Genomic DNA, 25,707 nt, shown 5'->3' with positions numbered 1-25,707 from the left:
GCCGCTGGGAGCCCACGGTTAGTCTTTGGGAACAACTACAGGCTCCGGCCTGGAGTCCGGGGTCTGGCTGCTCCCCCCTCGCCAGCCCAGGGCCCTGGGAGCTCACTTCAGGGGTGACTTTCTGCTCTGCTTCTTTTCACAGGCCCCTGTCTTTCTCTCTGAAAGCCCCCGTCTGTCTTCCATAGGGGGTTACCTCCCTTTCTCCCTCCCTCCCTCTCCCTCCCTCCCTTCCTTTTCTGAGAATGTGAGCAGAGGAAGGGCAGAGGGAGAGGGAGAGAGAATCCCAAGCAGGCTCCCAGCGTTGAGCCTAACGCACGGCTCAATCTCATGACCTGAGCCAAAATCAAGAGTCAGATTTTTTTTTTAATATTTTTATTTATTTCTAGGAAAGAGAGACAGCATGGAGAGGGGAAGGTCAGGGAGAGAGGGAGACACAGACTCAGAAATAGGCTCCAGGCTCTGAGCTGGCAGTCAGCACAGAGCCCGACGCGGGGCTCTAACCCACGAACTGTGAGATCATGACCTAAGCGAAAGTCGGACGCTTAACCGACTAAGCCACCCAGGCGCCCCCAAGAGTCAGATATTTAACCGACTGAGCCACTCAGGTGCCCCTAGCCTTAATCCTGCCTTTAAAAAAAATTGTAAAATACACATAACATAAAACTTACCATCTTAACCACTTAAGTGTACTGTTCAGTATTAAGCAGAGTCACACTGCTGGGCAGCCATTCTCCAGAATGTTTTCATCTTGCAAAACTGAAACTCTGTACCCATTAAACAACTCCCGCTCCCCCCTCCCGCCAGCCCCACCGGCAAAGATGGTATTTAATCATTTATTTATTTATTTTAATATGTTTTATATATTTCTAGGAGACAGAGAGAGAGACAGCGTGAGCAGGGGAGGGTCAGAGAGAGAGGGGGTCACAGACTGAAACAGGCTCCAGGCTCCGAGCTGGCAGTCAGCACAGAGCCCGACGCGGGGCTCGAACCCACGAACCGCGAGATCATGACCTAAGCGAAAGTCGGACGCTTAACCAACTAAGCCACCCAGGCACCCCGGTATTTAATCATTTAAAATGCACTCACTTTTGCTTATGCGTACTTTCTAATCTTTCTACAAAGAGCATTCGAAATGTTTATAATTGAATTTCAAAACTCCAGAACATTACGCACAACCCTGTACAATCTCTCCACGTCACAGGGAGAACCTGGATGAGAGACCTGTGTCACGCTGCCTTCTTCACTCTGGGTACCCGCAGCACCCACCAGGGAGGCTGGGGTCCTCCCACAGCCGTCTTCTCTCAGGCAGGGAACGGGGTCCACAGACGTGTGGCAGGTCAAGTTCCAGCAACGGAGCAGGTCCTGACCGAGCCTGGCGCCGGCCCGCACGCGTTTGGGATGGGGCTCCGTTTCAGGACTTACGCACTTGTCCCTGGCTCTCCTCTCACCTCACCCGGCCCCCAGCAAAGGTGTCCTCACAGTCACTCCTTGTCCTTGGTTGGCCCATGTCTCTCACCTCTGGAATCCTCTGGTCCGCCAGGCCCGGGGTTCTGCCCCTCAGGCCCCCCAACCGGCCCATGTGGAGGCAAGGCCTGAGGCAGGCAGGGGGCCTCCCCCACACGCTGGCCCTCAGTTGGCGTCCACAAAGAACGTGCCCAGAGTGGCTCTCTGTGCAGGGGGTGGGGGCACATGGAGGTCAGAGAGGGAGTAGGAGTTGGGGGGTGGTGACGAAGTAGAGTCGTTTCTGCCTGGTCGATCTTGGGTTTTCCATCGCTTTTGTTACAAGCAGTGACTTACGCGCATGCACAGAAAACCACTGGCAAAGCACCCAAGTGTGACCCTATAGAATGTCAGGGTCCCTTTCATTTTTTTTTAAAACAATTTTAATGCTTTTATTTCTGAGAGAGAGAGAGAGACAGCATGAGCAGGGGAGGGTCAGAGACAGAGGGAGACACAGAATCCGAAACAGGCTCCAGGCTCTGAGCTGGCAGTCAGCACAGAGCCCGATGTGGGGCTCGAACCCACAAGCGGTGAGATCATGACCTGAGCCGAAGTTGAACGCTTAACTGACTGAGGCACCCAGGCGCCCCAGGGCCCCTTTCATTTTGCGAACAAGGGACCAAGGCCTGGAGAGGTGATGCCACACTGCAAGGTGGTGGCAGCAGGGCTGAGATTGGCACCAGGACCCCCGGATCCCTGACACCCCCGCCACCCAGGACTACACCAGGTGGAGATCCAGACCAGAAGGGGCTGACAGGGGGGCCACGGAGGGCCAGGATGGTGGGGGCCCCAGGTACAGGCCAAGAACCAGAGAGGGCCACACCGGGCGAGGACCTGCAGAACCTCAACAAGAAATGGGAAGGAAAGGTGGGACCCCATGATAAAATTTCAGAAAATGGGGGTGGGGATTGGGTTGGGGGAGAGCCCAGATGGAGGCTTCCTCTGCCCGTTAACCAGCTGCCATGTTTTGTAGAAGAAAGACTTTGCCTGTGGGCCTGGGGCTCTGGAGGGCAGATAACGACCTTACATCGCTTCCAAACCTTGGGTGAGGGTAGGAATCACTGAGGTGTCAGTCAGAGTTTATAGGCTGAAGTGGGGATGGGGCACAAAGGGGGACAGGCCATGAAGACACCCCAGCAGAGGAGGGTGAGTGTGGCTTCCCAAAACTGCGTGTGGTGCTCTGGTCTCTCTGGTGGAAGCTGCTTCAAGGCTCTACTCAGAAGGGGTCCATCTCTTGCTGCCCCTCTTGGCCACCATTCTCAGTCAGAGGGTGGGCCCTGATGCCTGGGGAGCCCAGGTCATACAGGGTGCTGCCCATGGTCACCCTGCTGAGGCTGTGGGAGCTATGGCGGGGTCTGTGGTAGTGGCACTGAGCCCCCAAGCACAGGGCTTCCTGGAAAGTCTCCCTGAAGCGGCTCGACATGAGGTTGTAGAGCACAGGGTTAATGGCCGAGCTGAGGTAGAAGAAGACGCCGGAGATAACATGCACGTACTGGAAGGCCAGGTACACGTCCTCGGTCCAGCTGGACACAAAGCTCCACATGAGGCGATCAACGTGGAAAGGGGCCCAGCAGATTCCAAACACCACGACCAGCACAACTGCGGGGGCACAGAGGAGAGATTTGGTGCTTACCAGAGCCCTCTCGACTGCCTTTCCTGGGCTTCACTGTAGGCTGCCCACTCTCACCTCACCACCCCCGCCCATTGTCCAGATGGAAGTTTCTAGAAGTTTGCCTGCCCTGGCCTTGTCACCGCTTTCAGAGAGGCTGGTCCCACCACTGTCACTGACTGGGCAGTGGGCATGTGCTCTCCCCCCGTCCCCCAACCAGCCACAGTCAACTGGGCCAGGTGTGGATGCCTGAGCCAAACTGGCCCAGTCAGGCTCTTCCACCACAGAGTTTGGAACTAGGTGACTGACTAAGAGTTCACCCAGCTTCCCAGAGCTTCCCTCCAGCTCTGGTGTTAACCAGCCATGCCCTTACTTGGGTCTCTGTCATGGGCTTGCCTCGATTTCTCTTTATTCTTTGTGTTTGCTTCTCTGACTCCCTATCTTTCCCCTGAGTGCCTTTCCCACCACACCCCGGCACGGTTTTCCCTCCTAATCCAGGATTTCCATCAGGATGCTGCTTACAACATCCCCACCAGGCCCTCAGAAAGTGAAGGTGGGGGAAGGAGGGGAGAGGCGGGAAGAGGAGAAGGCCAGAGCCCCAGTCCAGCAAGCAAGGTAAGCTTAAGGAAACTCCCCAGCTTCCCAGGGGGAGAGCCATCCCAGCTGAGCAGACTTGGCCCCCTTGGGGCAAGGGAGCAGAAAGCAGAGGCAGAATGGGCAGGAAGCAGGGGGTCACAGAGCTGAGGGGCAAGCTTGGAACTCTGGGCTCAGCCCCATTTCAGGGAGCAGCACAAGTGGCCTTGGGCTCTGGGACACTGTTTCTGGAGGACACAGGAGTGGGTCTCTCGCTGGGAATGGGGCAGCCCCCTATATAAGCCCGTGGCTTTGACCAAGGTCTCACTAGCTCTGTCTTGCCCTGGCTCACTCCACCTCCCTGATTCAGGCCCTGCTAGGGTAGGGCAGGATGGGGACGAAATCAGTGATTGGCTTAGTATCATTTTGTCTGGCTTCCCCAGGGCCACTGTTTCTGAAAAAGCACCAGATCTAGATGACAGTAACATCCAGAGCCGCAACCCAGCTGGGCTTGCCACGACCTGCCCCAATCCACACTTCTGCCCTGATTCTCCTGTGCACTGCACGTTGCCCTTCACAAACACACCTCCTGATGAGCCTCCTTTAGACAGCAGTGGTCGTTCCTGTGGTCTCCTAGGAACCACAGATATAGCATGGAGGGAATGTGTCATCTTACCCCTCCAACACCTTGCTCCTCTACTTTGGGGAACTTTGCTTCCCCGCAGATCCCACCATGTGAGTCCATGGGGACTGCAAACCTCAGAATCCTGCCACTCTGGCCTGGGGGCGGGCTATGACCTAAACCCACCAATCAGAATCCTTCCCTGGGATTTTTCAACAGCCACTAAGGGAAGTAGGCAGTTCCTTAAGAAAGGAGAACTCTGGGGCTCCGGGGTGGCTCAGTTGGTTGAGCCTCCGACTTCGGCTCAGGTCATGATCTCACGGTTTGTGGGTTCGAGCCCCGCGTCGGGCTCTGTGCTGACTGCCAGCTCAGAGCCTGGAGCCTGTTTCAGATTCTGTGTCTCCCTCTCTCTCTGACCCTCCCCTGCTCACGCTGTCTCTCTCTCTCAGAAATAAATAAAACATTTTTAAAAAATTTTTTTAAAAGAGAGGAGAACTCTGTGCCCATGGCCATGTCTCCAAGCTGCTCTAGGGAAGGACAAATGAGCAAAGATGAAAGACCTGGAGACGCAGCTCCCACAGACAGCTCCACCATCCTGGAACCCAGCCACATGCCCTGCCCTATCTGTGGATTGGTTCCCTGAGCCAGTGTGCCACCTACACATCTGGACGGGCCTCCATGCTTAGAAGGACCCTAGGCTGAGTGGCTTAGTTTCAGCTCAACTATTGCTGTCTGGACAGTTGTGTTTTTTTTAATGTTTATTTATTTTGAAAGAGAGAGAGTTAGAGCACGAGTGGCGGGGGCAGTGAGAAGAGGAGAGAGGAGAGAGAGAATCCCGAGCAGGCTCTGTGCTGAAGGTGTGGCCATGGGCCACAATGCGGGCCCATGAACCGTGATATCATGACCTGAGCAGAGCTCAAGAGTAGGACGCCTAACCGACTGAGCCGCCCAGGTGCCCCGCGATCTGGACAGTCTTAGTGATTTTTGAACAAGGGACCCTGAATTTTCATTTCACAAGGGACCCCACAAATTATGTGGCCCATCCTGCCATTTATCTTCGGTGTGAGTTTGTTACAGAGTAATCGCACAGGTGCATGCACACACACAGGACAGGGTGGGGGTCAGTGGTGACGACTCCAAACTCCACACTCAGCCTCCACCTTAAACCCAGACACTCAGCCCCCAGGTCCTGGAAGCACTAGCCCCTTACCCGGGGCCTGGCTCCATCCCTCTTCCCCGTAGCAACACTTACACAGCATCTTGGTCACCTGTGTCCGGCCCCGATCCTGTGGCCGCTGAAACCTGTGGCTGTCGCTGGACTTGGCCCTGCCCCTGGCCTCCTGCCTGAGCAGCAGCAACCTCTCACGCTGCAGCCGAAGCCCGATGAGCAGATAGAGCACGCTGATGGTGGCCATGGGCAAACAGAAGAAGAGCAGAGTGGTGATCTGCACTACCAGGTTGTAGAGGGCCCGTGAGCGGACCAAGGTGCACACAGCTGAGTGGGGCACCGTGCCCCGGCAGGGCACCTCCAGATGCTTGATGCCGTGGAGGCTGGCGTTAGGCAGGGAACAGAGCACGGCGAGGCCCCAGATGGCTCCAAGTACACGGCGCACGTGGACCCGAGTCATCGTGGATCTGGCCTGCAGCGGGTGCACCACGGCCACATAGCGCTCCACACTCAGGGCCGTGACATTGAGCACCGAGGCCAGGCAGACCGTCTCGAAGAGCAGCGTGCGGAAGTAGCAGCCACCCGCGCCCAGCAGGAAGGGGTAGTTGCGCCACATCTCGTAGAGCTCCAGGGGCAGGCCCACGAGCAGCACCAGCAGGTCTGACACAGCCAGGCTGAGGAGGTAGTAGTTGGTGGGTGTGCGCATGGCCTTGTGGCGCAGGATGACGGTGCAGGTCAGCCCGTTGCCCACGGCGCCCACCACGAAGATCAGCAGGTACATGGCACAGATGGGCACAAACAGCTCCGTCTGCTGGGGCCCCCAGTACTTGAGTCTCAGTTCCTCATCAGTCAAGTTCAAGTCCTCAGGGCCAAAGACCCCCCAGGTCCTACTGCCATTGCAGGGCACCAGGCTCCCTGCATCTGTCGGGGACATGTCTCCAGGGAGGATGGAGCAGTTGAAGCAGAGAGGAGTCTGTGGGACAGAAGAGAGAGACTCCCAGAAAAGTCACTCAAAGATCCCTGGTAATCCACTAACCCAAAGGTGCCAGCGACACTAAGAGGAACATTATTTTATATACCACTGAGAAACAAAAAAATGTCATCCGTTGTAAGGTGTATAACAGTTTCAGAGATGTAAAAATGGACACCTTGGAAATGATAAAAGCAGAACTCAGTCGGGGCGCCTGGGTGGCTCAGCTGCTTAAGCGTCCGACTTCAACTGAGGTCAGGATCTCTGTGGGTTCGAGCCCCGCATGGGGCTCTGTGCTGACAGCTCAGAGCCTGGAGCCTGCTTCGGATTCTGTGTCTCCCTCTCTCTTGGCCCCTCCCCCACTCACACTCTGTCTCTCAAAAATGAATAAATGTTAAATATTTTTTAATTTTTTAATGTTTTATTTATTTTTGAGAGAGATAAGAGACAGTGTGAGCAGGGGAGGGTCAGAGAGAGAGGGAGACACAGAATCCGAAGCAGGCTCCAGGCTCTGAGCTGTCAGCACAGAGCCTGACGCGGGGCTCAAACTCACAAACTGTGAGATCATGACCTGAGTTGAAGTCAGATGCCCAACCAACTGAGCCACCCAGGCGCTCTGAGCTGCTTATAGCTCAGAGCCTGGAGCCTCCTTCAGATTCTTTGTCTCTCCTTCTCTCTGCTCCTCCAATGCTTATGCTCTGTCTCTCTTTGTCTCTCAATAATAAATAAAAATGTTTAAAATAAAAATAAATAAAAATTTGTTTTAAAAAGCAGGACTCAGTTATAAATTTCACAATCCACCGAAGCTTTAAATAAACAATGGACCGTCTGGAGCATGGGCTTTGCGGTCAGCAGTCTCCCCTTGGGTCTGTCCTCTTTCAAGTCCTGGACTCTGGGAGAAGGACTCAGTATGGGCATCTGTAAAAGGGGCACTGCATGCAGCATCTTATCAGTACGGATTTTAAGAACAAGGGCTCTGGAAGCAACTTGGATTCAAATCCAGCCCCTTCAGTTCTGGGCTGTATGACCATTTGTAGGGGAACCTCTCTGTTTCCTTACTACAAGGATCCAGGGAGTTTAATCTACAACAGATATTAACGCGGGGCCTGCTTGACCCACAGAAGGGCCTGGTTATCAGCCATCTCTCAGGGAGGACTGAGTCACTGTGGGAATCAAGTGAGGGGGGCAAAGGGCTAAACACTAGAATGCTAACCCCAAAGTTGGTTCTTGTTTCTGTTTCCTATCACCTGCACTGCTAAAAGTTGAAATATTTGACAACGTTGACAAAGTCACGCCAGTTTAGGGGCCCCCTCGCCTCTGTTGGGTCCCTATGGCTGCCAGGCCACAGGATATAGTGGTTAAGGACCCAGACCACAGAGCTAAACACCCTGGCTTGGGGTCAAATGCCAGCTCGGCTACACTCTAGCCTCTGCAAGACCTCTCCTCACTGTGCCTCAGTCTCCTCATCTGTAAAACGGGGGTGTCCACAAAGCTTACCTCACAATTTCTGTGAAGATTAAAAGAGGGAACACATATAAAGTTCTAAGGAGTGTGCCTGGTACCTTCTAGGTGCTCAGTATCAACGCATAGGAACACTTACCCTTACTTCCCACATGGAAAAGGGAAAATCGGTGCAAGGGAGGGGCACTTGGCTGGCTCAGTAGGTAGAGCCTGCAGGGCTGTGAGTTTGAGCCCCGCGTCGAGTGTGGGGATTACTTGAACATAAAATCTTAAAAAGAAAATAAATTTTAAAAAGGACAGTCCAAGGGAGATGCGGCGGGGGCCGAAATAGGATGTGGCTGGACAGCTGGGGTGGTGGCACAGGCCAGGCGCCAGCGACTGTCCTCTGAGCGTCCCCGCCACCCCTCTCCTCAGAGCCACCTCGGATATTCAGGCTCCGTGCCTGGACCCTCTCCCCATTGCTTCAGCTCCATTTCCTCTTCTGAACGGGCGCTTGGGGCATTCCCGTTGCCCGTGTGCCTGCGCGGCCACATTCAACTTTCCTTCTAGGTCCTTTTCTGTCCCAGGAATGCTTAATCCGGAATATCTTCCTCCTCACCAGAACCTCCACCCAGAAGTCTCCCAGCCTGCCTGCCAGCCCCCCACCGGCTCCGCGCAATCTGGGATGGGCGCATTTTCACCCACCCGGGCGGTTCACCTGCCCGCCTCCAGGGCTGGGCCGGGGGCCGCGGGGAGGCGCTGGGGACGCGCCCGCCGCCGACCAGGGTGCGAGGGAGAGTCTGCGCCACCGGGAACGGCCGCGGCGCCCGCCCGGGCCGGCAAAGAGACAGAAGTAACCCGGAGGCTGCGAGTCCTCCGAGAAGGGGGGCGCCTCGGCGGGTCCCTCCGATCCCCGCCGCCCTGGGGAGACCCTCTGTGCGCGCTTGCTAGTCCCGCGCCCCAGCCCCGTCCGGCGGCCGCGCCCTCGGCCTCGACGGTATCGCGTTCACCTACCATCCCGTAAGCAGCTGGAGACATCGAGGCGCACGGCGGGCGGCGGAGACCGACGGGCAGACGCGCGCCAGGAGCCAGCAGACTGGCGGCGGGACGGCGGCCGGCTCGCGAGTGGCCCGCCCAGGAGCCCCGCCTGTAGTCGGGGTGATCCGGAAGGGACCGCCACCAGGGGGCGGTGCACCCCCCACCCGCCTCGCCGCAGCGCTGGACCCAGACACCCTCATCTGCGGGTCCCCACACCGACGCCTGGTTGTGTTTGGCGTGACTCTCCCGGGAGCACCATTATGGAACTCCCACGGAACCCTAAAGGAACCCTTACAACAACCCTTTTAAAAATGAGAAAACCGAGCCTCGGAGAGATGAAGCGCCAGCGGTCTGGGTCTCACACCCTGCCCGGGTCTCCAGAGTGCTGACTTTTAGCCCAGCTCCTTATTATGGGGTCTCTCCGGCCCCCGCCTCCTCCTGCCGCACATTTCAGAGGCACCTGAAAGTCCACGTGCCCCAACGGGTCTCCTCTCCCTCTCTGGGGGGAGGGGGGCCCCAAGTCCCAGGGCGACAGCCCCCACCCCCCTGCCTGGGGTTCCCAGCCCCTGAGCGCATCTCAGGACTGCTGCCTGCTGGGGGAGCCCCCGGCCTCCCTCCCTCCAGCCTGTGCTCCCACTGCCCAGGCTTCTTCCTGAGTCCCCAACACTTCACTCCTCTGCTGGAAAACGTTCCCAGCACCTCTCCCCCTCCCCCACTTTCTTCCGGAAAAAGAACAGACCAAAGTCTAGCTTGGTGTTGGACCTCCATGCCCCACTTGCCTTCCTGGTCCCCCTCTCACTATGTTCCTTTCCCCCAAATACCCTCCCTCTCATCCATTCAAATGTATCTCCTTCCCTCTCACCCCACCTCAGCCCTCCCCCCCTCCCCCGGGGAAAGGAGGGAACTGTAGGGAAGAGTCAGAGCCTGCTCCCCCAAGCCCGGAGCCCCTTCCCTGCTCTGTCCCCTCTTCCAAACAGCTCCTTAGCTGGAAGTTATTTCATCAGGAGCTTTCTAGATAGATGGATCTTACAGGCCCAAATGATGGCTCCTGGGCCTCTTCCCAGGGCCTGATTCATTTAGTCTGGGCAAGGTCCAACAACCTTCGTTTTCGACAAACACCCTCCAGGGAGCCCCAAGACCCAGAATCACACTTTGAGAAGCACTGGGAGGGGTTAAATACCCAGGACCCAGAAGGGCTGCTGTGAGCAGAGTGAATGGGGAAGAGGTCAGCCTCTCTGTGCCTTGATTCTCCTTCCCGTGGAATGTGTAACCATGCGTGCCTTGAAACATCAGTGCGAAGATTTAGCACAGGGCTGGCGTGCAGCCAGCACTCAAAAACATCTATGTAATGACAAGTGGAGGTGTGACCTTCTTGCTCCCAGACTTTCCCTGCCTCCCCTTCCCCCATGAGTCACTGTCTGGCCTTAGGGACTGGGAGTCAGACCCTCTCAGAGCCTCCACAAGCCCTGCCTTCCCAGGAACTCCACATGTAAACACAACCTCAGGCACAGGGAAGTTGTAGGCCAGTGCAGGGGCAGATGTCCCCGAGGAAAAGATTCTGGGGTATCCCTGAGAATTAACTACTCAACCCCAGATGCGTGACCCCATGCAGAACCTTCAAGGTCCGGGCTGCTATTGTATCAGAGGAGCAGTGAAGGGTAGGCAGCATCCCTGGGAAACAGCCCACCATGGGGTCACAGGCAGCACTTAGCATGTGATGAGCATTGTCGACCCCTGCCCCCATCACTGGACTCACACACACATGCTCACACGCACCACTTTGCACACGCTCCGAGCATCCTGAAACCTACTGTGGACCCCTTGGAGAAGCTCAAAGCCCAGGAAAGGAAAGGGAAGGACCTATTCCCACCTTACAGAGGCAGAATGGCTCCTGCCCAGAGGAATTCGTTACAGCTGGCAGCATCATTCACAGCATTAACTGCAATCAAAGACCATGGCAGGCTAAATAAAGGGGTAGCGCCCCCCCAAAAGGGGAGGCCCAGTGGCCACCCCTGCACTGTTCTGAGGGCCCTGGGTGTCCCAGCCTCAGGCCTGAGTTCAAGACCGCCATGGCAGCATGGCCCCATCAGAACTGACGGTCTGCCACTGCCTCCCTGGCCCCTCCTGAGGCAGCCTCTCCAGGGCCACGTTCACCGGGGATACCGCAGGGCTGAGGCCTGGAGTAAACGCATCCTAAATTTTATGTGAGGTATACCTCAGTCTCCTGAGCTGGGCTGGCGGCCATTTGCCCAGACCAGGGTGTTAAGGGCCCCACTCTGCACAATCACACTTGTGCTGAGGGAGTGCCTCTGGGTCTATGGGCAGCAGCCGGGAGACCTCCCAAGTCCTGCAGCCTGTGCAGGGCTCACGGGGCCTGAAGTACATAGTAGCCCATAGCCTGCCCTTACCCTGCTCAGAGCCACAGAAGGGTGGCTGCCCCAAGCCAAGTTTTCACCAGCACCACCTGAGCAGCTTCTAGAACATTCACCATTCACCTCCACCCCTCCCCCTGCTTTACTGCCTACAGAGACCAAACAAGGAAGATGAGGTGAGCTTGGGGACACCAAGGGACTGGATGGGAGGGAGGAAATGTTCTGAAGCCTAGGCAGTGGGGCGAGCCCAGGACCCACCAGTAATCAGGCTCAGCAACCATGGAGCGTTGGGTATAGTGAACATTTAGAGTGGGGACAGTGGCCACGCTTACCTAGGAACTTCTCCAGGTCAGACACCTCTCACCTGGCTCTGCTGGGCTGGACCCAGGCCAAGCCATGGCCAAGGGAGAGAGGAGGAAAGGTCTGAGCCCCTTCAGAGTGTGTGTGGAGAGTTCTCCAGTGCAGGGGCTAGGATTGAACGGCAGGGAGCCACGCAGCCTGGGTGTGGTCATCCGCCCTCCCCAAGTCCCCAGGCCTGGATCTGCTCACAGAAACCAGCACTCTTCCCAAGGAGGGAGAAGGCAAAGGAAGGCAAGGCAGAGTGAGGCCTGCATGAGAACCCTTGCTCGCCCTGCCACAAACTGGCTGTGTGGCCTTGGACAAGTCTCCGTGCACTCCAGACCCCAGCTTCCTGGTCTGCAAAACAGCAAGAACAGCACTTGCTTCTCTAGATGCTAAGTGAGATAACACGGCTTAAAACACCCAGGGGTGACACACCTAAGAGATGGTAACCATAACTATGCTTGGAATTCTCTCGAAGATACTAGAAAGCTGCCAGGAGTCAGGGCTGGGGTGGAAGCTAGAGGACAGAAGAGCTTGCTCAGCAGGGCTTAGAAGGGCAGGGTCCCCCACAGCCTGGGGCAGGGAAGCTATGCCCCAGTGAGAAGAAGGAAAAGACAGACGTGTGGGGAACCTGGCCACAGTGCAGGGGGCCCAGCCCAGCAGATGGACCTCGGGGGTCAGCGGCTGAGACCTCAAGTTATCGCCTCTGCCTCTCCCGCCCACGGAGAAGGCCACTTGGGACTAAGTGTCCGGCTCCTTGCCGTCTGAGGGTCACGCAGCCTGGTCCTCAACCATCCCGGTCTCTCCGGCAGGGTCTGGGCTGCAGAGTCAGTCCACTCGTGGCCAAAGGGAGGACAGACTCGGGTCGCACATCAAGAGGGCCAGAAAATGCCTGGGTCTCTTGTCCTGAGTCCGCGTGTCCTTGATCCCACCCCGGGGTGGGGCTAGTTGTTACCGGTGCTCCCAGTACCTGCTGGTCCACACAGCCTTCTCAGCTAACAAACCACAGAGAGGCCCCTCCCGGGATCTTCCGTTATGAATGCTCACGGTTAGCTCAGAACCAAAGCTCCTGACCTCCAGCCGGTGACTGCTGTCAGAGGGCTTGGGGACTCATTAGTCCACATCGGTTTGCTGTGTGTCTACCTTAGTGTTTTTGTTTTTCCTTTGAGTTTTTTATACCGGCATAATCTGAGTCGGTTGAAGCCATAATGTCCCTTTACCACTAAACATGTCCCTTCTGGTTTCGTTTCGGTGTCCCATGAATATCATTCATTCCACCTGGGAGGAGTAAGCTCTTCTCACTTAGCACATCTGATAATAGAAAGCAGACGACTTTCAGATGGTCTGATGACTGTCTTACATTTTGTCATGGTTATTGCCATTCCCAAGGCCGCCACAGCCAACAGATACAAAAGCAGCAAATATTCGAAGTGCTGGTAAACAGAGGCTCAGGATCCCAAAGGAAATAACCTGAAATTGGAGAAAATAAATTACAAAACCCGCAGGTAGTGGAAAAAAGACAGTTGCTCGTGCATATGGAATGAGTCTTTCTAAGGCTGTCTTGAGGTAAGTGAAAAATGCCAGGCGTATCCACCAGCGGCCCTGAAGCTTGGGGAAAGGGACGGAACATGGGGACACTGGGAGTGTGCGGTGGGGGGTTAGGCACCATTATGGGCACAGCAGACCCGAAGTGAAAAGAAGGCAGGAATCTGAGCACTTGAAGACAGAGGGCCAGGAGATGCCACTGCTGAAATTCCTGCTGCAAACGATAGTGGGCTCTTGTGCCCAAGGTAAGGATCTGGGTTTGCAAATATCAAAACTGACTTGAGCTAATTTATGCAGAATTTCCTGATGACTATCAAGTAGCTGGAGGACCAGGGAGGCTTTGCAGCCCTGTGACCCACCGCCCCAGGCATGTAGCCTGAAGGCCTGGTGGTGTGGCCCTGCACCTCCCGGATGCTGGCCCTGGGGCTGGAACCACACCCTTACTTCTTTAAGGCACTTGCCTGGACTTCCTGCCCTGGGTGAGGCTTGGGATGCCGTGAAGTGAAGTTGGATCCGACCTGGTGTTCTCACTGCTTGGGACAGGTGAGCCTTTGGGCCTTCTGGAGTGGAAGAAGGCAGGTTCCCCCGCGTGAGTCATCCCTGGCAGACAAGCACGAGAGCCACGCAGCTGAGACAAAGCATGTGTGTCCCTGCCACTCAGGGGGTCAAGGGCCCTTCCAATGCACCAACCTCAGTAAAAGGGGCCAGCGGCTCATGTGGGCACAGTGAGGCCCGGCTTTGGGGGTGGGGATGGGGTTGTCTCAAAACCTTTTTGGAGAAAGATGCCCAGGAGAACATATATCTACAGCGAAGATAAGAGATTCCAGATTTTAAAACTCAAAAAGACCAGCTTTGGGGGAGCCACATCCAAGAACTGAAAGTTTAAACTACTTTTCTGATCTTTTTGGACTCAAAAACCTCAAAAACAAAAACCAAAACCAAAAACCCAGCAGAGTTATAAACAGCCTGTTCTCAAGTAGAAAACGTCAGCTACTCTTGCCGGCTGCCTTAGGATGGAGGTTATGACAAACGGGCCTTAAACACAAGGAAGCAGCGAGTCTGAGGCGTTAAGTAACTTGTCCAAAGTCCCATAGCTAATAAGTGCTAGAACTGGGATTTGGAACTAAGTTTATCCGCATGAAAACCTTTCTACCTTTTACAGTTCTGACACTACACCACCCCCCCATTTCCAAAGACAATCAAATTTCAAGAATCTAGGCTTAAAAAAAAAAAGTCCACATGCATTATTCGCCCCCTAAGAGACTGGATTTTTGTGGGCATGCCTCACCTGGTTCCGCTCCTCAAGCCCACGTTGCCTGTCCCTCACTGGGTTATGAGTTTTCTTCAAGAACCACCCTGCCTGATTCTTAGTGGCCCTGAACTGCTCATAGGTGGCACCTTCCATGGGCTGGTCTGTTTGCTCCATGTTCCCGGCCCGTGGGCAGCCCCTGAGCGCCTTTCCCTGGAGCATCAGTACCCATTTGCCTCTGGAACTTTTGGAGAAACTTCAAGAGTTTCCTAGTTAGGGCTTGGTGCCTTCCCAAGGGTCAGAACGTGTGGTTGCAGCTCAGAGGCTGTGAGGTGAGTTTCCAAGGATGCAGTTTTATGATCACTCTTCTTAAGCTCTTGAGGTGGGGGGCGGGGAGGTGCATGTTGCTTAGACTTTCTATGCCTCAGTTTCCTCATCCATAATGTGGAGATAACAACAGACCGACTCCTAAAGTCATGAGAGGATTAAATGAAATCATGGATGTAGAGGGCCCAGAAAGCACTTAGCTGGCATTGGATAACTTTTTCAAATAAAAGAAAGTAGGTGCCTGTCTCGGAAGCTTGGTACCTTCTCTGAGCAAAAATGAAGTGATTTTTAATATTTCTCTTCTGAGCAGCCAGAGACAACAATGTAGAGGCTTCTCTATCCCCCAGGCGGGGGCCGGGGGGGAGTCCGCACAGAGAGGCCGGAGGAGTTACAGGAGGGAGGCAGCCCCATGCCCATGTAGGTGGCCGGGACAGGCCTGTCTGCCCTCAAGCTAGTGTCCTGCCTTCCGGCCACTCATGTTCCCACGAACTTCTCAAGTGTGTTTGTGTGCAAGCACTGTAAACAAAGATGGAAAGAGCGGGCTGCAACGAGCAGGCCTTTATTAGGGCAGAACCAGTTGGGTCAGGCTGGGCCCCTCTACCTCAGGAAGGGGACCCAGGAGGACCCCAGCCCCCACCTGGCTCCAGGCTGGCTCTTCCCCTGAGCAGAGGTCATTCTGCGGTGAACGAGGGCGGCTGCAGCAAGAGCAAGGACTGGGATGTGTGACCTTGGACGAGTCCCTTCCCTCCCTCGACCTCAGCTTCCTCGTCTGCAGAATGGGGACACATAGGCCTAAGCTTCCAAGTTGTCCCTGCTTCTCCCCACCTTTATCTGGGAGGCAGGCAGGGCACGCTCCTCCCTGCACGCAGCCTCTCAGAGGGGGACAGGCTTCCTCACCAGGGACGAGAATGACAGCGTTGCTGGAGACAAATTGGGCAGCAGGTACCAAAATGTAGAGATGTAGCCCTTTGGCCCTGCAACCCCACCTCTAAAAATGTATGGAAAAGAAGAGTAGCTCAGAGTCCACCTGCGGTCCTGGAGGCTCCGGCGTGTTCACCCCGCTGAGCTCCTGCCCATGACCGCCGCAGCCGCTGCCCGGGGTCCCTGTCCGGGAGATGGTGACGTGCTCTGGCCACGAGGAGGCCCAAGCTGAACGAGCAGCACGAGCTCATCCTGTCCAAGGTGCTGGGGGAAGAGACAACATAGACTCCGTGAACTGCAAGGTCAAAGGTCCTCGTCGGGCTTCCTGGAGTATTGGGGTGTTTATTTGCAGCAGGTGTGCTGGAGTCCATAGAAATCTTGGGGTTCGTATATCCAGGGTCAAGTCAGTCAACCCGGACCAGTGGACATCAGAACAGATACAGTGCATGCAAGATATGGGAAATGCTAAAGCTAGACTAGTCTATAAAGCCAATCTTCCAGAGACCTTTCGAAGATCACAGGTATGTCAAGCAGTGGAATTCTTTTTGTCAGAGATAAATATGAAAAGAAGAAATGCTATGATAAAAATGCAATAGTTATTACAAATAAAGAAAAGGGGGGCACAAGGAAGAGAAAAAGAGAAAGGCCCGCAAAACCTCTTACAATTGACAAGTTGCAGCAGATAGAAGATCAGCAGTTAGAGCTTTAAAAAAAAGTACCAGCCCTCGGGCGCCTGGGTGGCTCAGTTGGCTAAGCTTCCGACTTCGGCTTAGGTCACAGTCTTATGGTTTGTGGGTTTGAGCCCCGTGTAGGGTTCTGTGCTGACAGCTCAGAGCCTGAAGTCAGCTTCAGGTTCTGTGTCCCTCTCTGCCTCTGCCCCTCACCAGCTCACACTCTGTCTCTCAAAAATAAGTGAACATATAAAAATTAAAAATTAAAGTATCCACTCTAAAAGAGCTGCAGAGCCCACTGTTGATTTTTTGGGACTTGATGCCCCTGCTGGGGCACCAGTGACCAATGGGAACACAACCACGGTGCCAGCCCTGAATGAAGATCTGGACACCTTTGGACCAAAGACTTCTAATCTCTTACCTCCAACTGTCTACACCCCCAGCTCCGCGGACGTCCTGTATACCTGCAGCTGCACCCCTGTCTCTATTAATATCTGGGGTTCTTGATCTGTTCATCAGCAAGCTCAAAGTCGGAAGAGGTGGGAAAGAAACAACGCCCCAAAGACCCCCATCTTCTCTCTGTGTGGTTCAGGAACCGTTCAGGAGCACAGTTCTCCTGGGGTGTCGATGGGACCCACAGATAAGCCATTTACCTCACAAGTACCGACTGTTTTTCAAGGCCTTCCATCGATGGGGACGCCTGTGCCTAACCAGCAGCTCCTCGTCTTCTAGGAAAAGTGACGGGAAGAATGCAAGCCCGATGGGGGGCACGCCCATGCCCAGAGGGTCTGTGTGACGTCACTTCCTCCACATGTGCTTGGCCCCCAAGGAGGAAGGGAAGGAAGGGTGGGTGCATCCCAGAGTGAGCTGAGCCTCCTGCAAGCTCGACAGCCCCAGCGGACTCTCTCGCAGATGAATCGGCAAATGGCTGGCATGACTATCAGTAGTATGAACCCTCCAGTGACTTTCGCCAGGCCCCCAACCCAACGGCAGGCTGGGCCGGAAGCTCATCGAGTCAGCCCCTCAGGCACAGCTGTGGAAAGGAAAACTGAAATGCAAGTTGCATCCAGAACCAGCACCTGACAGTCTTTGCTTAAAAAAAAAAAAAAAAAAAAAAAAGCATCTCGTTCCCATGTTTATTCATGTACTTTTTTCCTTTCTCCCCATTTGTTCATATTAAGAATTATCTGACTGGGGCACCTGGGTGGCTCAGTCGGATGAGAGTCCAACTCTTGATTTCAGTTCAGGTCATGATCCCCAGGGTCATGGGATCGAAGCCGCGTTGTGGTCCGTGCTGAGTGTGGAGCCTGATGAAGATTCTCTTTCTCTCTCTCAGTCTCCCCCCCCCCCCCGCCTCTCCCCTGCTTGGGCACGCACATGCTCGCTCTCGCTCTCTCTCTCTCAAATAAAAAAAATTTTTTTAAAGAAATATCTGATTGACCATGTTGGTCTGTACCAATTAAATTTGATGTGGGGATGCCTGATTGGCTCAGTCCGTTAACCATGTGACTCTTGGGCTCAGGTCATGATCTCACAGTTTGTGAGTTTGAGCCCTGCAACAAGCCCCACTGCACTGTCAGTGCAGAGCCTGCTTGGAATTCTCTCTCATCCTCTCTTTCTGCCCTTCCCCCAATCATGCACTCTCTCCCTCTCTTAAAATAAAGTTTAAAAAAAACTGAGGGGCACCTGGGTGGCTCAGTTGGTTAAGCGTCCAACTTCAGCTCTGATCACAGTTTGTGAATTTGAGCCCCACATCAGGCACTGTGCTCACAGCTCAGAGTCTGGAGCCTGCTTCAGATTCTGTGTCTCCTTCTCTCTCTGCTCCTCCCCCTATTCACGCTCTGCCTCGCCCTCTTTCAAAAATAAATTAACATTAAAATTTTCTAATCAAAAAATTTGATATGAAAAGCAAAAAAAAAAAAAAAAGAATAGTAGCTCAGATACTGAGATGAGTAAGAGGACACTAGGCACAGCCTTTCTGTAATAATGAAAAATTGGAGACAAACTCAATTTTCTTTGTCTTAAGTCCTGAAAGTAGATTCTTTTCTTTGCCTTAGTTCCTGCTTGTCCGCCTCCCTAAACCCATCTGCCTGAAGGCCCAGATAATTGATTGTTAATTGGCTTCCTCCTAGGGCTCTTAGCATCCCTGCAATTTCGCTATGTTTGTACGAGAATCCAGAGTGCTCTTGCGCGTCAGAGTAGGTCCTGGGGCGGAAGGTGGAGGGGCAAGGCATGCACTTGAGTTGGGACACTTCCTCCCTGGCCACAGCTGAAATCAGAGTTAGGCCAAAGGGGGCTGGCCTTCAGTGTGATAATGTCTATAGCATGTTCTGGTTGAGGCCAAAAAGTCCAGGGACATAACACCCAGGAGCCACCCTCCTGCTGAGGGATGGGAGTGGGCGGGGAAATGTCTCACACGATAGGCAGCTTCCAAGATGGCCTCCGATGATCCCGGTTTTCTGGGACTCACACCATGTGTAGTTCCTTCCCACACTGAAAATGGCTGAACTGTGCGATAGGATGTTACAGAAATGACGGTGTATGACATCCAAGGCTAGATCGTAAAAGAACTGCAGTTCCTGCCTTTTCCCCTTTGGATCGCTTGTTCTTGGTGGAAGCCAGCTGCCATGTGATGAGGGTGCTCAAGCAACCCGGGGGAAGGTGCACGGGGCAAAGCTCCGTAAGAGCTCCTGTCAACATCCAACACTCCCTCCTCAGGCAAGTGAGATAGCCATGCCGCCATGTTGGAAGTGGCTTCTCCAACACAGTCAAACCCTCAGATGATTCCAGCCTCATGAGAGACCCTAAGCAGAACCCTGAGGTAGAACCTCCTAGATGAGCTGCTCCTGAATTCCTGACCCTCGAAAACTGTGTGATACAACAAACGTTTTTTTTTTTATGTTTTTAATGTTTATTTTTGAGAGAGAGAGAGAGAGACAGCATGAAAGGGGGAGGGGCAGAGAGAGAGAGGGAGACGCAGAATCTTCAGCAGGCTCCAGGCTCTGACAGCACTGAGCCCGATGTGGGGCTCAAACGCACAAATCATGAGATCATGACCTGAGCTTAAGTTGGATGTTTAACCGACTGAGCCATCCAGGCACCACCAAATGTTTATTGCTTTTTTTTTTAATGTTTTATTTATTTCTAGGAGAGAGAGAGAAAGACAGCGTGAGCAGGGGAGGGTCAGAGCGAGAGGGAGTGACAGACTGAAACAGGCTCCAGGCTCTGAGCTGGCAGTCAGCACAGAGCCCGACGCGGGGCTCGAACCCATGAACCGCAAGATCATGACCTAAGCGAAAGTTGGACGCTTAACCGACTAAGCCCCCCAGGCGCCCCCAAATGTTTATTGTTTTAACCTGCTAAGTTGTGGAGTGATTTGTTATGCGGTAATAGGTAATTAATTTTCTCATACAATCCTGTAGGAGTGGAAAATGGCGCACCCACTTTGGAAAGCAGTTTGATGGTTCCTCAAATGATTAAGTAGAGAGTTACCATGTAATCCAGCAATTCCACCCCTAAGTATAGACCCAAGAGAAATGAAAACTTATGTCCACAGAAAAACTTGTACATGAATGTTTACAGCAGGATATAGTCAGGATAGTCAAAAGGTGGAAACAACCCAAAAGTTCATCAATGGACACGTGGAAAAGTAAAACGTGATTTATTCATACAATGGAATATCATTTGGCCATAAAAGGGAATGAAGTAGTGATATATCCTTTAGCTTGAATGAGCCTCGGAGAATGAAAGAAATCAGTCATGAGAATCCACATGTTTTATGATTTCTTTCATACAAAATTTCCAGAAGGCAAGTCTATAAAGACAGAAAGTAGGTTAGTGGTTGCCTCGACCGAGGTGGGGGATTGGGGAGATGGCTAAAGGGCATGGGATTTCTTCTTAAGGTTATAAAAATGTTCTAAATTTGACTATCAGAATGGCTAACACGTTATTTGTGAGTAAACTAAAAATTACTGAATTGTCTACTTTTAATGGATCAATTGTATGTATATGAATTACATGTTAATAAAACTGTTTAAAACGCTGCTAATGAAGGAGTGCCTGGCTGCCTCAGTTGATAGAGCATGCAACTCTTGATCTCAGGGTCGTGAGTTTGAGCCCCACGTTGGGCATGGAGCCTGCTTTAAAAAAAATGCTGATAGCTTCCTTCCTCATTGGTGAGACAGCTCTGAGGAGTGTTTCACACAGTCTCTCAGGGGATCCCCTGTATGACTGAACCCAGTTCCCATGGCCACAACATGCCTGTTAATATGCACTCTCTTTTTGGGGCACCTAGGTGGCTCAGTTGGTTGAGCATCCAACTTCAGCTTAGATCATGATCTCATGTCTTATGGGTTCGAGCCCCGCATCGGGCTCTGTGCTGACAGCGCAGAGCCTGAAGCTGCTTCAGTTTCTGTGTCTCCCTCTCTCTCTGCCCCTCCCCAGCTCACTCTCTGCCTCTGTCGGTATGTCTGTCTGTCTCTCTACATTAAAAAAATATGCACTTTCTTTTCTCTCCTTCCTTCTTGGTGTAATTTCTGCACCCCATGCTTTCTGGGACCACATCTCAAGTACACGACTTCACCCAGTTCTTTTTTTTTTTTAACATTTGTTTATTTTTGAGAGACAGAGAGAGCACAAGTGGGAGAGGGCCAGAGAGAGAAAGAGACCACAAATCCGAGCAGGCTCCAGGCTCCGAGCTTTCAGCACAGAGCCTGATGCGGGGCTCGAACTCACAAACTATGAGATCATGACCTGAGCCAAAGTCAGAAACTCAACCGACTGAGCCACCCAGTCGCCCTGACTTCACCCGGTTCTTGCCTCAAGGTTTGCTTCTGAGGGAACCAAACTGAAGCAATCACGGTCTTCAGGCTAGAGGTCAGGGTGCCCTGGCATGAGGCTGATTCTGCACCCATCCCCCGAGAACCCAGATGGAAGGATGGTGCCCACTGGCAGCCTGTCCAGGGTGAAGGCTTGAACCGAAGTCCAGAACAGTCACAGAGCTGACCTCTATCTCCCCGGCATGCCTGGCATCAGCCTGGCATGATTTGCGCGCACACGTGCTTTGGGGGGTGGGGGGATAGTCAAACAACCCAGCCTGTCACTGTCACTGCCCTTTACCCCAGAGTCAGGCTGCGTGGGACATGTTCATTTCCCCTTTGGCTTATTTTGCTTGTCTCTGTGGCTGGGCGTCATCTAACCACACAAACCACGAAGACAGAGGAGCCGGAGGCTGTGAAGGGCTGTGCGGAACTCCCTCTGGCAGACTCTGTCGGAGGGGTCAGACCCTCCCGTGGTGAACCAGGGGTATCTGACTGAGGGAAAAGAAGATTGCACGGCTAAGACTTGAAATTAAAGAAACGGGAACGTCCCTGGAGGCCTCCAAGGCAGAGGGGCCTGCGTGGTAAGGCGCCGCCCGCACAGGTCACGCTGGCTGTAAACCTCACCAACTGTCACTGAGCACCGACGGCCTGTCAGACAGGGGAGGGAAGGTTTTTGGGCTTGACTCGGCTTCGCACAGCAGCCTCCAGGCCCCGATTGGGGGATGGGTGCCTGGAACTTTATGCTTTCCCCAATTTAAGCCTGCTCAGCCTCAGTCAAATGCCATCGCCTTCAACCAGAAGACAGCGGTGGGTGCTAATCCTTTCAGCACTCACACACAGGGCTGCCCAAAGCAACAGAACTAAAGAGTTCTGATTGGCTCAGAGATTTCATGAGCCAGTCCTAGAATAAGAACTTGGATTTCACTTTTCATATATTTTACGGTGCTTAGTTTCGTGTGTCAAATGGGCGAGGCTACAGTACCCAGTTACTTATTCAAACGCTAATCTAAATGTTGCTGTAAAGGTATTTTGTACATGTGGTTAACATCTACAGGGAGTTGACTTTATTACTCTCCACAATGGGGGGTGGGCCTCGTCCAATCAGTTGAAGGCAGCAACTGCAACTCTGAGGCTTCCCTGAGAAGAAATTCTGCCTCACGGTGGCAGCATCAGCTCCTACCTGAGTTTTCAGCCTGCCAGCCTGCCTTATAGATTTCAGACTTGCCAGCCCTTCAGTTCACATCCGCCAATTCCTTTCAAAGAGAGAACGAAAAAGTATATATATATCACCTATTGGTTTTGTGTTTCTGGAGAGCTATGGCTGGTACATCTACCTTGAGAGGAAGGTAGGCCTGAGACGTGCTGTGTTGTGGGACATCAAAGACAGAGAGTCCACATTTCAGGGGGGCATGAGCGTCCGTCCTGGGGGAGACAATGCCAAGGTCACAGGGAAACAAGTAGGGGATTTGCTAAAACATGTCCTGTGACTCTGCACCCATAAATTGCATCTTGCTGTTGGTTTAACCAAATTGGCGAGGAAATGTAACTCCCACAAAGCTCTCCCAAGGTAGTGCTGCAAGCAGAAAATGACACAAACCACTCAACGGTCTCACAGAACCCAGGTCCCACAGCCAGCTCCCACATGAATCAGAGCAGGTCACAGCACTGCCTGATGAAAATCCTCCAAGGATCTTGCAATAAACCCAAGTTTAGCGCAGCCTGAAGCCCAGCCTTGCCCACTTCTGCTCCCCTTCTCCTTCCCTTTGCTCTGCCAGCCCGCTCCCTGCCACCTCAGGACCTTTGCATGTGCTGCGAAACTCCTTTCTCCTGGTTCCTTGCTTGGCACCTTCTCATCCTTGGGGGCTCTGAGATGGCTTTCCTGACCACACATTCTGACATGCCCCCCCCCTCCATCCCTAAAACCATCTTCTGCATCCCCTGTGTAGGCCCTTCATAGACTTACCCCAGTCTGGAAGGATTTTGTTTGTTTTCATGCTTGTTGTCTCTGTCCTCACTCGAGTCTGGAAGTTCCAGAAGAATGTGCCGCACCATCTCATTCTCTTGTGCCTTCCCCACACCAGGTCATGGGAGGCGAAGCCTGATACATATTGAGTGACTGAATGATTCCTCAGCTCCTAAACTCATTCACATGCAGATCAGGCCCCCTCCCCAACCCCTGCCTTCCCACAGTGCCCTGGGCTGACCTGTCAGCCAGGGTGATCCTCAGTAGAGCCAGTCTAGCTGCCCAGGAGGCCGGCTCCAGGCCTGGAGGGAGGGGGACGTGGATACTTGCACAGGGTTACAGGGTTGAGCCGAAAGAGAAAGTCCTATCTGTGAACCAAGTAGAAATGGACTGAGCCCTGAAGGGTGTTCCCGGCAGAGAGAACAGCAAGGAGAGAGGCCTCAGGACAGCATCTCCAGGGACTGACGGGAAGCCAGAGAACCAGCCTCTGTGAGCCAGGAGGAGGGTGACGTGAGCAGAGGGAGGGCGGGGCCTGAGGGCAGTCTGAGACCCGCAGGGGGCTTTTCAGTAGGGAAATGATATGGTCTGGTCCACACGCTGAAAATCCAGATCATTTCTGGGCTGAGGGAGTGAGGAGTAGGGGTGAGAAGGAGACATTTTTTTAAAAGTTTGTTTTTGGGGCGCCTGGGTGGCTTAGTCGGTTAAGCGTCCGACTTTCGCTTAGGTCATGATCTCGCGGTTCGTGGGTTCGAGCCCCGCGTCGGGCTCTGTGCTGACAGCCAGCTCAGAGCCTGGAGCCTGTTTCAGAGTCTGTATCTCCCTCTCTCTGACCCTCCCCTGCTCACGCTGTCTCTCTCTCTCTCTCTCTCCTAGAAATAAATAAAAATATTAAAAAAAAAAGTTTATTTGTTTTTGAGAGAGAGAAAGAACAAGCAAACAGGGCAGAGAGAGAAGAAGACAGGGGATCCGAAGGAGGCTCTGCGCTGTCAGCACAGAGCCAGATGTGGGGCTTAAACACACGAACTTTGACATCATGACCTGAGCCGAAGTCAGATGCTCAACCGACTGAGCCACCCAGGCCTTTTAAGACATTTTTTAAGCTAGGATATCAGACAGACTGCTAGATTTTTTTTTCACTATGTACATGTATTGTCTTAAAATTTAAGCACACAATCACCCTGGCTGATAGGTAGAGGCGGGGCCATGCGGGCAGAGGAGATTTTGGTGGGGGCCTGATAGACTGCCCGCCTGATGTCCAGTCTCTTCCCCTCCTTTCTTCACCGACGGACCTTACTGTCTGCTCCCCCAAGCGACCGTTCACACAACAGGTGTCCGCCTAAAAGACCAAGCTTCCCAAAGAGCAGATGCCACTGAGTAGAAGTTGCTGAGTGGAACTTTCAAGGAAATTGGTTAAAAGAGGGACAGGCGACTGATAAGGGCCATTTTTACCCTGTTCTGCTTTCCTTGACTTTGACCCTTTGTGACCTCCACTTCATGGGGTTACTTTCCACGGGAGTCCCTCATTCCTGAGTCGTGGAAGCCAACCTACAGCTTTGCTTTCGCCGCTCAAGCCCCTGAGATTCATTGGTTATGATGGTTTCCAGGCTTTCTGTGTAACTTCCGAACCCCTGCCCTTGGCTTTGAAGGCCAACATCTGTCTCCTAATCTCCATGAGCCGTTTCTACTTCTCCTCCTACTCACTTCACTGGCTTTATGTCCCTCTGCATTCCTGGTGCCTGGGAGTTTCTCTCTTTGAGTTTAAACCTGGCTAGGTATTAAAAAAAAATTTTACTGTATTTTTTTTAATGTTTATTTTTAAGAGAGAGAGAGCATGAACTGGGGAGGGGCAGAGAGAGAGGGAGACACAGATCCTGAAGCAGGCTCCAGGCTCTGAGCTGTCAGCACAGAGCTCAACGTGGGACTCGAACCCATGAATTGTGAGATCATGACCTGAGCCAAAGTCAGACGCTTAACTGACTGAGCCACCCAGGCGCCCCTATTTTACTGTATTTTACTCAGCATCCCCATGTACATATAGTCACTTCGTGCATCCTGTCTTATCTTCTTGTTCATCTATAGCACACAGTTCAACAATTAATTACTTCAGCCTGTATATTTTGTCTCCCCAACTATATGCAGACACTCCAAGTTACATTCCTGCAAAATTCATAATGAAGTTGAAGTCCTAACCCCCAGTTAGTGCTACTGTATTTGGAGATAAGGTCTTTAAGACATAGTTAAGGTTAGGGATGCCTGGGTGGCTCAGTCGGTGAAGTGTCTGACTTCAGCTCAGGTCATGATCTCAAGTTTCGTGAGTTCGAGCCCCGCGTCAGGCTCTCCGCTGCCGGTGGCGAATCTGCCCGGGATTCCAAACGAATGTTCCACTGGGCTGCTGGTCCCCAACAGCTATTCATAACATTTCCCAGCCCTCTTCCACCTCAGACCCCGGTCTCCAAGCTGCGACCTGACCCCCGGCCGTCCGTCTGTACACTCACGCTCTCCCTCCCTGGGAGTGGCCCTCACCAAGGCTTCCCGGATCCTCCGTGAACAGCTCCAGGCTCTGCTCTCCCTACCCAG

The 25,707-nt window shown here is 53.3% G+C and overlaps 1 protein-coding gene and 1 pseudogene across 4 annotated transcripts; one reads left to right on the top strand and one right to left on the bottom strand.

The window, feature by feature from the left end:
* Window positions 1-2,039: 2,039 nt before the first annotated feature.
* Window positions 2,040-23,574, bottom strand: NMUR1 (neuromedin U receptor 1). 4 transcript variants are annotated; one of them, XM_039234602.1, is made up of 4 exons: window positions 23,372-23,574; window positions 23,131-23,265; window positions 5,557-6,445; window positions 2,040-3,099 (listed from the first exon to the last, which is right to left on the bottom strand). In XM_039234602.1, the coding sequence occupies exons 3-4, from the start codon at window positions 6,404-6,406 to the stop codon at window positions 2,717-2,719; spliced, it is 1,233 nt and encodes a 410-aa protein (XP_039090533.1). In that variant the 5' UTR covers window positions 6,407-6,445; window positions 23,131-23,265; window positions 23,372-23,574; the 3' UTR covers window positions 2,040-2,716. The 4 variants fall into 4 exon arrangements, 2 of the variants coding, with proteins under 2 accessions (XP_039090533.1, XP_039090532.1); XR_005528802.1 differs by lacking the exons at window positions 2,040-3,099; window positions 5,557-6,445 and adding exons at window positions 21,072-21,815; window positions 22,348-22,420; XM_039234601.1 differs by lacking the exons at window positions 23,131-23,265; window positions 23,372-23,574 and adding an exon at window positions 8,897-9,761.
* LOC120233332 lies at window positions 13,373-17,399 on the top strand (annotated as a pseudogene).
* Window positions 23,575-25,707: the final 2,133 nt, after the last annotated feature.

The sequence above is a fragment of the Hyaena hyaena genome, unplaced genomic scaffold (assembly GCF_003009895.1).
Source record: "Hyaena hyaena isolate Hyena2069 unplaced genomic scaffold, ASM300989v1 scaffold_86, whole genome shotgun sequence".
NCBI classification, from domain to species: Eukaryota; Metazoa; Chordata; class Mammalia; order Carnivora; family Hyaenidae; genus Hyaena; species Hyaena hyaena.
Note: the sequence above shows the minus strand (reverse complement) of the source record. Positions and strands in the feature narration are given on the sequence as shown.